The 12,988-nt window shown below is 41.3% G+C and overlaps 1 protein-coding gene across 1 annotated transcript in view; it reads right to left on the bottom strand.

Moving 5' to 3' along the window:
* LOC121364611 (ankyrin repeat and KH domain-containing protein 1-like) overlaps positions 1-12,988 on the bottom strand; it is a 99,410-nt gene that overhangs the window by 56,590 nt on the left and 29,832 nt on the right. The window contains exons 3-7 of the mRNA XM_041488014.1: positions 7,613-7,769; positions 6,136-6,283; positions 5,133-5,280; positions 3,807-4,040; positions 2,169-2,263 (exon numbers count right to left, since the gene is read on the bottom strand). Coding sequence (XP_041343948.1) covers positions 2,169-2,263; positions 3,807-4,040; positions 5,133-5,280; positions 6,136-6,283; positions 7,613-7,769 — 782 coding nt within the window. The remainder of the gene's footprint in view (positions 1-2,168; positions 2,264-3,806; positions 4,041-5,132; positions 5,281-6,135; positions 6,284-7,612; positions 7,770-12,988) is intronic.

The raw sequence follows: 12,988 nt of genomic DNA, 5'->3' as shown, positions 1-12,988 counted from the left end.
AAGACTTAATCTGCAGCACAATCTTTGGGACACAACATACTAGAGACAGCAAATGAGTGCCGTAAGTAATAAACCCACTCCATGACTAAACCTCAAAACAAGCATATGAAGAAAAGATTTTCTTATTCTTTTTAGTAGTAGTTGATTCATGACTTCTACAAACAAAAAACAAAAAAAGCCCCAATTGGCAACTTCTAGACCCTGGAAAAGATACCTGCAAGAGAAACTGAAGTGGGGAACAATAAGGCAGGTAACAGGAGGAGAGAAGACTTGGAAAAACTCTTAAAGGTGACTGAAAAATACCCAGGGGTGAAGCCACAGAACAAGAGAATTAGGATTGCCAGAGCAGTCTGAGTCCTTACCAATCAAAGCACACAGATGTAACTGCCAGCTTTTCAAGAAAGTATTGTTAAACCTCTCAGTTACTTGAAATAAACCAAGTACCAAAAATCTGCATTTGACCAAAGGTGAGTTTGGCAGAGAGCCACAACATCAGCAAAAGGGGAAAGCTTAAACTGACAATGAAGCAGTTTGTAGGTAGCCTGAGATGGACAGCAATCAGGGGTGCACATTAAACACAGGCTGCTATTCTCAGAGGTTGAGAAATCTAAAAGCTAACAGCCACCTCATTAGAGGCATTACCCAAAGTGTGGCACTGTCCCGACCAAAACAAACTCTGAGGCACTTACAAAAGAATTGGTGATCAGAGACCAGACATCTCAGCAACCTGTACCTGCTGCATTCCTTAGATGGAAAGAGATGAAGATTGGGAACAGTCACAACAATTTGGTGGAACAGCTCCCTTGTGCAAGGGTGCAGCCGAATGATAACAAAAAACAAATTCCTTGCTATGGAGTTGGGACTTCAAAGGCTCATCTTCCTTTCTGCTACTTTCAAATGTCAATACACACTCTGTAATGTCAGAACACCTAGTCTGAAAGACCAAAGAGCTGAAAATACACAGGCAAACCTCACAACTCTCTCCCCTAAGTGAGCTGCTTCACAGCCTCCAAATTAAGCCAGCCCTTGGATTGTTTCACCAGGAAACTAAGAAAAAGCAAACAAAAAAACCCAACCTAAACAGAACAGTGGGGCTGATTAACCTTTAGTCTGCAGTCATGGTGCAATCTCCTTTAGGTGACAACATGCACCCACTGTCCTTCTGAATTCCTGACTGGCACCAGGCTCTCCTACAGGGAAGGCTATTCAAGGATACAATTACCAGCTCACTATCGGAAGACTTGGACACAGCTCCCCACGTTACACCCTGACCTTGATCGCTTGCATCATCACCTCACAACTGCACTGCAAGAACACTTGATCCTCCAGCTCTCAGCAGACTGGAGGAACACTGCAGCCTATCTTCCAAGGATTACAGGCTACTGGGAAAAAAAATCCGTTTCCCTCTTTTTGCTGTGCTTCCTATGGAAACAAGGTCCCTGTTCTTTCTTCAAATAAGTTCCCCAGCTTGAAGAAGAGAGAAAAGGTCATCCAAGGTCTGTACAGAAATGGTTACAGATATGCTTTGACACAATAACACACTCTTTATTAAGATGATGCTCTTGGATAGGGAAGTTTTTCCTCAATGGCTGCATTGAAATTATGTGGACAGTTGCTAGAGAACTAAGGACTACATTATTTTTCAAAATAAAATGGTAGGTCAAAAGAAAAACCTCACAACCTCATTTACAGAAACCTAGAAGAGAGCAAGTCATCTCTCCATGCAAAACACTTCCGGCAGTGATGAACAGACAATTGTAATGCATGAATCATCCAGCTCAGTGCACTTTTGGAAAGCTCATTCCACGACACACTGAGAGACCTTATTTATAAAAACAGAGGTGGAAAACACACACACAAAAAAAAACAAAACAAAACCCCAAACTAGTGACTTGTACTACATCACTGCATTGCAGATTAGTCACCCTAAACTTCACACAGGGAGCATTTAAAACAACACATCATCCCGCCAAAATTAGAGTATTTTTTCTTTGTGAGCAGTTAGACTGAGAAGCTGGTGGGAGCTACAGTAAGCACTTTTTTACAATAACAACACACAAATTCACTTGCAGCCACCAAACAGCTTGCTATCCAAGGCTCACTCTATTTTATCACCTCTTGCATTCCTCTCTCCCCGAGGAGGGAGCAGTACAAACAAAGGTATTTACCATGCAGGCCTCCATCAGCGCCGTGTGCATCTCATCTGTTTTGTGCTCTTGATCAGCTCCAGCTTCAAGCAAAAAACGAACCATATCTAAATGGCCTTCAAATGAAACAGATCAAAATAAATAAGCATGCCACATCATCAACTTTTAGTAGTACAGACAATACACTTAATGAAATAGTTCAGATTTTCAGAGTTTGCTGTTAGAATCTTTACAAGTTACAATCGGCAAACATGGCTTTTTAAAGTACTCTTTAAAAAATACCAATGCAAATGAGTCAGCAGCCTTCAGAAAGCCTTCCTCAAAGATACTGCTCAGCTGTGAGATGGAGACAGACCTGTCTAATTCAAGTTTACACAAGAAGCTTTCCTTGTGACTTCAAGCTACAAAACTGTGCTTATTCCCTATTGAACTGTACAGTGACAGATCATTTAAGGGTTCCAAGGCAGCATACAGCTGCCTTATTATCTTTTAGGGATGGGTCCATGTAGGTCTGAACTTAACTTTAAGCTTTTTAGTCACACTCACAGACATACTTTTGAGAACTAAGATACACACGTTCTCTGACGTTTTTAAAAGCTTCTACTGAGCAATACCAAAACTTGATTTCAACTCTATTACAGTTTCTGTCATTTTAGAAATTATCCCTTCTAAGCTTTTAGCCTCTTGATGAGCATTCTTCTCTGAGGGAAGACTTAGTCTTACATAAACTGACAAGAAAACAATCAACCATGTTGTCAAAGACAATACAGGACATCTCTGTGATTCAAGGTTTCACATTCCATGACTCAATTAGGTTCTGGGTCGAAAGAAACAAGAACGACCCTCCAACACATTCAGGGGTACTATTACTGGCATTTGCCTATAAGGAACTACCATATGCTGTAGGAAATCCATGACAAATCCAGATGCAAGTCCTCAGATAAGTTATACATAGTATGTATCCTCAATCTTAACCACAGAGGCAAAGCCTAAAGATACTATGACAATAATCCTTCTTTTCTATTCTATATATATTTTCATCCTTCTTTTCTATTTATAGAAAAGCAATGGTTGGAAAGCAAACCATAGAAGCACAGTGGATTACCACTGCACTGTTACTTTACATAGAAGCTTTGACTTAATTTCTTTTGCTATTTAAAAGTCCCTAAAAGTTCATCACACTTAAGAATTCATAGCATTCTCCCAAATTACACTGAAGGAGAAGAATCCAGTAATAATGGAGGCATTGTCTCCCCATCAGATACTACAGAAACATACATTCCAACTTTGCATTTTCTGAAGAACCAACAGAGATGTTGTCAGAATTCACAAACAGTTGGTGAGGGAACTGAGAATGAAATAGGGAATGTGGTAGTGGGTAGGAGGACAGAATGGTGGTGTCTCAAAGCACAAGTCTGGACACAGCCAGTTACAATTTTTCATCTGCAACATGTCAAACATGTCCACCACATCTGGACACAAACACAGAATTAATATCACGACACCACAGAGGAACATTTAGTGACATTTAGTTTAAAACCAAAATCCAGTTTTACAAAACTCTTAGGAAGACACTCAAAGTATTGCTGAAAGTTTTAGCCAGATAAATCCAAGCAAACAAATTCAAACAAAACTACAAAACAAGGCAAGAGACAGTACCTTTGTAGCATGCGAGTGTAAGTGCACTTTCTTTGAACTCGTTGGAGTGAGTGTTGATTCCTGCACCATATTCCAGCAATACTCTTGCAACCTCGACATGCCCTGCACTGGCTGCTTCCATCAGGGGGGTATGTCCATTCTCATTGTGGTCTTCTATGTTAGCACCAGCTTTCAGTAGCACCTTCACCACGTCCACAAAGCCCCCGGCACAGGCGTACGTGAGAGCTGTGTTCCCTGCAGAGGAGAGGTTGCATGAGAGCCCTTTCCATCACCCACTCCTAACAAGGGCAAGGAGATCAGTGTAAAGAGCTCCAACAAACCCAAGTACATCACCAGAAGCAGCCTTTCACCTCACAACCATGTTACTCCAGCCCATCATTCCAGACTGGGTATAAAACCCCAAATAACTGTATTATTTGAAATGATGAAATATCATATATATTTCATATAACACTAATGAAAGTATTAATGCCAAGCCAGTATTACAAATTGGGATTTTTTCAGTTTGAATGTTATGTTTCCTACTTTACCACACAAAATTAGATCAAATAAACATGCACAAAAAGATCAGTGAGTAATTGTTACTGTAGAGTTGGGGAGTGATTTTTTTGTTTTGTCTTTCTTTTTTTTTTGCCTAAGATTGTATCCTGTAATTCCTTGAAAATCTTCTACTGGCTGGCTGAGAATAAATTTATAATTTAAAACTCTGGTACTGTAAGTGACAGACACTCACATATGGCTCATGTTTTAAATGCTAGTCAATGTTAAGGTAACTTAGCTTAAAATGGCTAAACAGAAAGATAAAAGAGTATCTCATAGCTTAGACATGACTTGTTTGAAAATTTGAACAAAGTTTAAATTCTATCTTAATAAACAGAATCCAACTGCAGGTTAATGCTGTCAGTGAGGTCAGTTAAGAACCAGCAATATAGAGAACATTCAATGCACCCAAAAATTTTAACTCCTCTTTAGTAAAAAGGAACAGACAGAAATAACTGGTGTTGATGGGATGCGTCCCATGGTCACCTTACTGGGTAATTTTGCATTATACCAATGAGAAAAGATAACTTAATGTATTTTTCTTGTCCTCTAACAGCAGAGTGGTTTTTACAGGAACAGTGTTTTCCATTAGAATTTATATTAAAACCCATATTTAATAATGGCCAGTTAAGACTCCAAACACATTTGCTACAGATCTGGTCTGTTCCTAACAGTTCCTGTCACGTTTTCTTGTGAATGAAAGTGTTAGACAAAAACACAGATGTTCAGAAGAGCTGTGTGCCTTATGTGCCAGCCTTACTAAGTGTGCTCCTGCTCCCCAGTTACCTGTGGAGGACTGTGCATTGACATCTGCACAATGGACAAGGAGGAGTTTAACGATATCCACGTAGCCTCCACTGGCAGCTGCCATCAAGGGAGTGATGTCGCCTTTATTCCCTCGGTCTTCAACGTTGGCGTGCATGGCTAGAAGCACCTGGGGGAAAAGTTCACTACAGTGAGCAAATTGTAACATCAACCTTTTGGTTTTAGTTCAGTGGGGTTTGTGAGACTGCTTCCCCAGCCAGCTGCCACAGCCCCTCACACCCAGTGCCACCCCCAGGACCATTCACAGTTACTGCCTGCCCTGGGCTCTGCTGCACAAAACCCTGAGTTTCCTCATTTGTTCATATTGAAGTTCCAGTGCAATACGGACATTTTCCAAAGTCACAGGGCAATTTACAGACCAGAATGGCAGCACAGAAAATGTCACCTGCAATAGTAACCAGGGCACCCACAGATCAAGCTCACAGGTGAGAAGTTCTCTCCCTGTCCTGTGTTTTGGCACCAAAATGTGAAGTTGGGCATTTCTGAGAACTATCACCTAAACATTTCAAAGCAGCTGCCCTTAGATACAGAAGCAATATAGCTCAAAATTAACAGGAATTAATATACTGTTGATAAAAATGTGATTTAAAAAAACAATTGTATGACTGAGACATGAGCTTTTAGGAGGTAACCAGTTGTAGTATTTGGGTTTGCTGCTATTTTAGATACTCTTGCTGGGCAGAACAGCTGGACTGCATCTACAACAATGCCAGAAAAGTAGATACATCACAAAACAGGATTCATTCTTCAGATAAGTCCCTTTAACCTAAAGGCATATGTACTGCATTTTCCATTAAAGAAACCCAAACTATAACTGGAAACTCACAATAAGCAGTATTCACTGATATTGTGCTGAAATAACAAAACATTATAATAACCACAATAGCTAAAATCTTTACCTATGAAAGAAGCCCCTCAGACAACGGTTCACAAATGTTTAATTCTAATTATATTTGTTACTTACTTGTGCCAATTCATAATATCCTGCTGAGCAGGCCAAGCAAAGCAGACTCTCCCCTTCTTCAGTATGCTCATTTACGCTCCGTCCTTCATCCAGCAGCTTCCGGACAGCATTTACATCCCCATCGGAGCATGCTTCTGCCAAACTGCGACTGCAAAACCAGGTACCACACAGTCAGCTCAAAACACACCTGCAATAGCTTTCCTAGGCAAGGAGGAAGTCTTTAAGGAAAGACTCTTGACTTCAGTGCTAAGCTTTACTTGAAAATGCACCTTATATATATTTTAAGTTTATCTATATACATACACAATATTTCCACAGGTGAAATGGAGATGAATACTTTCCTTGTTGTCTAAATTAGCTTGTTCTCATCAGTTGCTAATTTGAAATTTGCTCTCATACAGAGCAGATGCAGAGAGCTCTCAAAGCTGTTTTTTGTGGTGTTTGCAAGACAGGAGCAAACCTCTCTGATGCTATTCCCATTTCAGGGAATGCCAGATACACAGAGGCTGTGACCATGACAAACTGCTGACTGCAGGTGCCAAGGCAAATTCCTACTGCAGACAAAGCCAAAAAGTCAGCAGTCAAGTATCACAGCGACCACTAATATGAATACTCCAACCAGACAAACTTCTGTAATTAAGAGAGCAATCACCTACTCTTCTACAGCTAAGAACTTGAACTTTCCTGAAAAAGAACTCAACTCTCTGGTACACAGAAAGAGCAGCAGGTTAGAAAGTAACATTTTTTGTACTTTCCTCTTGTCCAGTGAAGTCAATAACCTGATGGGACAGTAGTTACACCTTCAGATGCAATCTGCTTCTGCTAGCAGTAGAACAGCTCCACTACTAACTATAAAATTACCTGAATTTGAAATAAAATCCCATTCCATAGTTGGGGAACTGGGGATGGTCAGTACATAGAATTAACTGAATTTGATATAAAATCCTATTCCACAGCTGGAGAACCAGGGATGGTCAATACGCACAATTAACTGAATTTGAAATAAAATCCCATTCCATAGCTGGGGAACGGGGTAGTCATTACATACAATTAAGTGAATTTGAAATACAATCCTATTCCATAGCTGGAGAACCAGGGGTGGTCAGTATGCACAATTAACAGAATTTGAAATAAAATCCTATAGTTGGAGAACCAGGGGTGGTCAGTATGTACAATTAACTGAATTTGAAATAAAATCCCATTTCACAGTTTGGGAACTAGGGGTGGTCAGTAGTTACAATTAACTGAATTTGTAATAAAATCCCATAGTTGGAGAACCAGGGGTGGTCAGTATGTACAATTAACTGAATTTGAAATAAAATCCCATAGTTGGAGAACCAGGGGTGGTCAGTACATACATAAAACTGGATTTGAAATAAAATCCCATAGTTGGAGAAGCAGAGGCAGTCAGACCATACAACTAACTGGATTTGAAATAAAATCCCATAGCTGGGGAACCAGGGTGCTCAGCACGTACTTGTCCACCTGGCCGTTGTTGTGATTGTTCTCGGCTCTCATGCGCGTCAGCGCGGCGGCCGCCTCGTCCAGCGCGCAGCTGACGGACGACGTCAGTCTCCGGAGAACCTCGGGATCTGCGAAGGCTTTGCCATCGGCAGTGGACAATTTACCAATTCCTTCAGTGCACGTTCGTTCATCAGTCGGGTTAGTATGAAAGTCACACAAAAGAAATGCAAAGACACTATTTTAGAGTTCAGCCACATGCACTATTAGTTAAAAATCATTTGCAAACATGCCAGATAATTAGCTACTTAAAACTAAACTATCTGCTAAGATTTGCCCAAGACCTGAATATTTCATTAACTACAATATAGCAATAAAACCCCTGTATCTTTCAACTGACAGCTTTGTTACTTGTCCCGATGCCTCAACTCATACCTTTGAAGAACTTAAGCTCAAAAACCATCATACTGGGGTATTAAGGATAAATTCAGGCATTCAAGCCCAAAACCAGAAGTTTGGGAAACAGATGTGATTTAATACTTTCTGAATGTGAAGAATTTTTCAACTTAAAACACTTATTACCCCTTTCCCACCCAAAACAAAGCAGACTGAGTTCTAGTATATATATACATATATATTTTTTTAAGAGTAGGAAAATCTTTAATGTTTATTAGTTTAAATTCCAGTAATTTACCACTCTAAACCGCCCAGATCTAGCTATAGGAACAAAAGTTAGGAAATGAAATTTCAAATATTTTAAGTATACTTGAAATCAATGCCTCTCCTTCACAGACATAACACAGTAGAAATGCTTAGATTCAAGGAACTTTCTTAAAAGTTTCCTTTTTTTTGTAACAGTTTCTTTGCTCAAGAACTCCACACAGGTTTTACTCCTCATAGTTAGGCAGAGCCTATTTAACATGTGGAAATAATCATTGCAGTGTGGGCAGGCCTTGTATCTTCAGGTACAAATGCGCGAACAGCACAAACACCTCCCGGCCACCCACAAAAAACCCCAAACATAAATCAATCAATTTCATGTGCTACAAAAAACAAATGGTCACTGGTTTATAGATCAGCCACCTTCACCAGTCAAGAATCAGTAACTTTTCAATTCCTTAGCTGTTAAAAAGGGTCAAATTAGACAGAAACCTCTGGAAATAAGGCACACCATCCCTCAGAAGATTTCTATTTGGTATGTGCATATCTGCAGCTTGATTTACACCACAATGTAAATGTGTTTGATTTCCCACAACCCAGCTTGTAATTACTACAGAATAAATCGTATTTTAAGTTGAAGGTTGTCTTCAGACAACATATTTCTCCAGTTTGAGAGCATCCAATTTGTGTCCTGATAATGTCAAAATCAATACTTACCAAATCACTCCACCCTAAATCTCTTTATGCCAGCACACACCAGGCACGCTGTGACCTTACCCTGCACAGCTGGTGCAGTGCTGCAAGTGCTGGCTGGCAGCACTGGAATGTGGTGCTGGACATGATGGAGAATCCCTCTCCTGCCATTGAGACAGACACCTCCCCTGGGGTGCAGCAGTTCACTTGGCTGATGGAAATGAGCAATGGAGGTTCAATGAGCTACTTAAGACACTTGTGTACCTCCGCCCTGGCTCCAGCATCCCACATCTGGATTCCTTCAGCATTGTCAAGGGGCTACAAAAACCACTTATAACTAATTCATAACTAGCTGCCCACTCTGCAATGAAACTAGAAATCACACATTGAATTGTCTGGGTTGGAAGCCTGGCTAGTCCAGAGCAATCAGAGCACAAAAATGAGGGGCCATGGACTCTTTGAGGCCACTGGCCACATGACCGCCTCCACCTCCAAACTGTTGAGGCCACCACCCCTGTGGCCATCGCTGTTAAATATAGCAAAGTTAATAAACAAGCCCCAAATGCCACAGCTCATGCCTTATGGATTCACGTGAACTGGATTTGCTGGTGGTGTCAAGGGGTTGGAAGTCCTGTCATCTCTGCAGCTGGAGCAGGTGGGACAGTGGGGGACAGCCACTGCAAAACTGGGTCGGGACGTCAATTTACTTCCAAATACACCAAGAAAGTGACAGTTTTTCCACAGCTCTGCTTCCCCAGGATGGCTCAGGGAGTAACTGCTGAGATGTTTACACGAGCTATTTGTGGTGGCAGTGCTGGCTTACGCTGCATTGCAGCGTACATAAAGCACTGCTGAAGGAAAGACAAAGAATTAAGTCTTCACAACTCAGCACTGAGGCCTCATCTGGGACTGCTGCAACCAAAGCTGAACACCATGGTAAACAACATGGAAAAGTACTCAAGAGAAATCCACAGGACCCTGAGTAAAGGCTAAAAATGCACAGATTTAGCTTACAAGGAGCAACACAACTGCAGCTTCCCTCCACTTTAAAAAGGTCTAATTGAAGGAGCTGTTAACAGCTCTACTGTTGACAAAAGAAGTAGAAAATACAATGTCCATCCAAAAGAAACCTACCCAAAGAATTACCAAGACACCACCATCACACAACCCACACAACCCAAATGCCCAGGTGACCTGGCCATCTGCAACTACACTGGTTATCTCTATAATTTCAGCTCACCAAGGCAGTAGAACTGACAGGTTGTCTGAACAAGCAGGACCTACACTTGATACCTTCTCTGTTTTAAAAAATTGTTGTGGCATTCATATCTGGGATTTCTGAAGGCAGAAGTCACACCACAGATTTTCTGTGCCTGGTTAAGACAGAAAAACTTGACCCACTACAGCTCTCCTATTTCCAAGTATCTGTTTTCATGGATTTTACAGGTGGTCTCCTGGAGGACTCACCAACCACAGGTCACTGGCTCTTCCTTCTGGACACTCAAAGCACACTGACAGCTCACTCCTGTTTCCAACTTTGTTCCAAAAAATGAGCTATAACCACATCAAGGCCTTTCAGAGGGTAAGTGGAAGGTGCCTTTTATTTACCTCACCAGCTAGAGCTCAACCCAGGTGCCATTCCCAGCTCTTAATTTCATATTTTTATATTTCACATGCCAAAACTAATCAACAGCCACAGAAGGCATCACAGCTGACATTTGTTTGGCTGGCTGGAGTCAAAGAGAGACAGGCTACAAGAATTACCACTGCAGACACACATTCATTCACCCCCCTTTTGCAATTATACTCAATAATTTACTATATAATAACGATTTAAGTTTTTATTTTGCTATGATTTAGGATGCCTATGCCAGAATCTCAATGCTGTAATGCTCATGTGTCTTTTAGTCTCTAATTTACTTAATTTTGTGCCCAAACCACTTGTTCTTGTGTCACTCTCATACACCCAGGGACTCCAGCAGTCTGATTTAAGTGCAGGATTTTGGCCAAAATTGTTCTTGCTTCCTCCCATCCAATAAATACTGAAAGCATCCTCAGGACCATTCCACATACTCTTGCACAAGAGTGACCACAATTTCTCACTTTATTACAGCCTCTCTAACATGTTACTGATCTGACACTACCTGAACTGGACCCAAGGTCTGACATTCTGTACTTCCTGGAATATTACACACATGCTCTATAGAGGCCATCCTTTCAATCTTTTCATGGACTGATCACTGTTGCAGGTTTAAGAATGAAAAGAGAATATGGGACCCGTTGTTTTTTATTGAGAACAGTCCACAGTCATTAATTGTATGGATATGGTGATGCTTCTAATGCAAGATTACAGCTTAACACTAAAATTATGAAGAGTATGCTCTTAAGCAGGCCAAAAGGAAATGCCTTCATCCAACATAAGCTGCCATACAAAGACCAAAAAGGTGAACTCAAAAATAGCTTGGGCAGAATACTGTAAAGCCTGTGCCTTCTAACAGCCTAAGAACAGTGGCCCTGAAAGTCACTATTTAAGGATATTCCTGAACAATAGACAACTGGAAGAACAGGGAGTGGAGAGACTTTCACCTGTGATGTTCCTGCTTTACCCTCTGCAGGGAAAAGCAGGGCTACTGCAGGGCCCACACATCTTCTGGAGTCGGCAGCTTTTCATCTGCTGCTGGAGCCACGTGCCAGCTGCTCACAAAGCCCGCAGGAACAAGGCCAGCAGCACTACCCAACAATGGAAAAGGTCAATGACTGAACTCAGGACCAGATAATGCCAGATATTCCACACCTTAATGCCATATGACTGAACTATTTAAATTAGCCTGGAGTTGATTACAGAGGTGTATTAGAACAAGGAACTCACCTTTCAAGGGAAAAGTTTGCTCATCAGATACACACCTACGCTCCTATAACCAACACTCCCATTTCCTTGTTGACTTTCAGACTCATCGGGGTATTCCCACCTTGTAACTACCCAGGTTAGAGTTTTAAGGTAACCTGAAATGAGTTGGTAACTTCTCAGCGTGATCTGAGTTTAACAAGTCAGAGACATGGATATTGTGCCTTTGGAAAACACAGTTAAGCCCCTTATAGCACACACAGCTGGTGTCACCATATACTTTGAACATCAAAGGAGACTGCTCCAGAAAGATCAACATATCCAAGAGATAATGTCCAATAATCTTCACAAAGCCCTGAAGATTCAGTGGTGATTGTGTGCTTGCCCTGTCAGTTCCAGCACACTGCATGTTCTAACACACACTGGAGGACATTTACTTGTAACATGTCCAATTTATGCCCTCATGTTCATCCCAAAGTCTAATTCAACTTCAGTTCGTATAGAATCAGCTGAGGGTCCTTAAGAGCATACACAGCCCAAAGACAAGTTGTGATGGAAATGTGGACAGCTTAAAAAGGCCCAAAGAAGTACAAAATGAGAATCAAGGCCCAGAAATGTCTCTTATCTTTCTAACAGTATGTCAGGAATCTGCTCTAATCTGCCTGGTGTACAAGCAGCACCTCAAACAAGGTGAAGAGGGTTCCAGGAAGGAGAGGAGAGGAACTTTGGTTTAGGTTCTTTACTGGAATCTCCACTCAGAGGAATTGAGAAGTTCTAGACTGTCCAAAGCAGCTGCCACAGCCTCGTGCCAACAAGCAGTGACCCTACCAGAACAGTCTCAGCTCCAGCACATCACCCAGCTGCTACAAGACAAGAAGGCAACAAGCAGAAATGAACACACGCTGTTCTCTAAGGTCTCAGGTGGCAAAGTGGCAAAGTTACACGCTGCCTGTGTAACTAACAAAAAAGTGTGCACTTGGCTCCTCTCTGATGATATCTAAATGTCTTCCCAAACACAAATTTCATACTAGATCAGTTTTAGAGCCAGTAAACCAAAGGAAAGCATCCCCCCTTTGGTTGTAAAGAGCAGTCCAAAGCCAAGCAAACCCAAAGGAACAGTCATTTGCAAGTTTCACTGCATTAAGATACCTAATTTGCAGCATCAGAATGAGGGACATAAATATATTTACAAAT

This window comes from Pyrgilauda ruficollis, unplaced genomic scaffold (assembly GCF_017590135.1).
Source record: "Pyrgilauda ruficollis isolate IOZ18807 unplaced genomic scaffold, ASM1759013v1 scaffold86, whole genome shotgun sequence".
Taxonomy (NCBI): domain Eukaryota; kingdom Metazoa; phylum Chordata; class Aves; order Passeriformes; family Passeridae; genus Pyrgilauda; species Pyrgilauda ruficollis.
The sequence above is the reverse complement of the archived record's forward strand: the minus strand, read 5'-3'. Positions and strand labels throughout refer to the sequence as shown.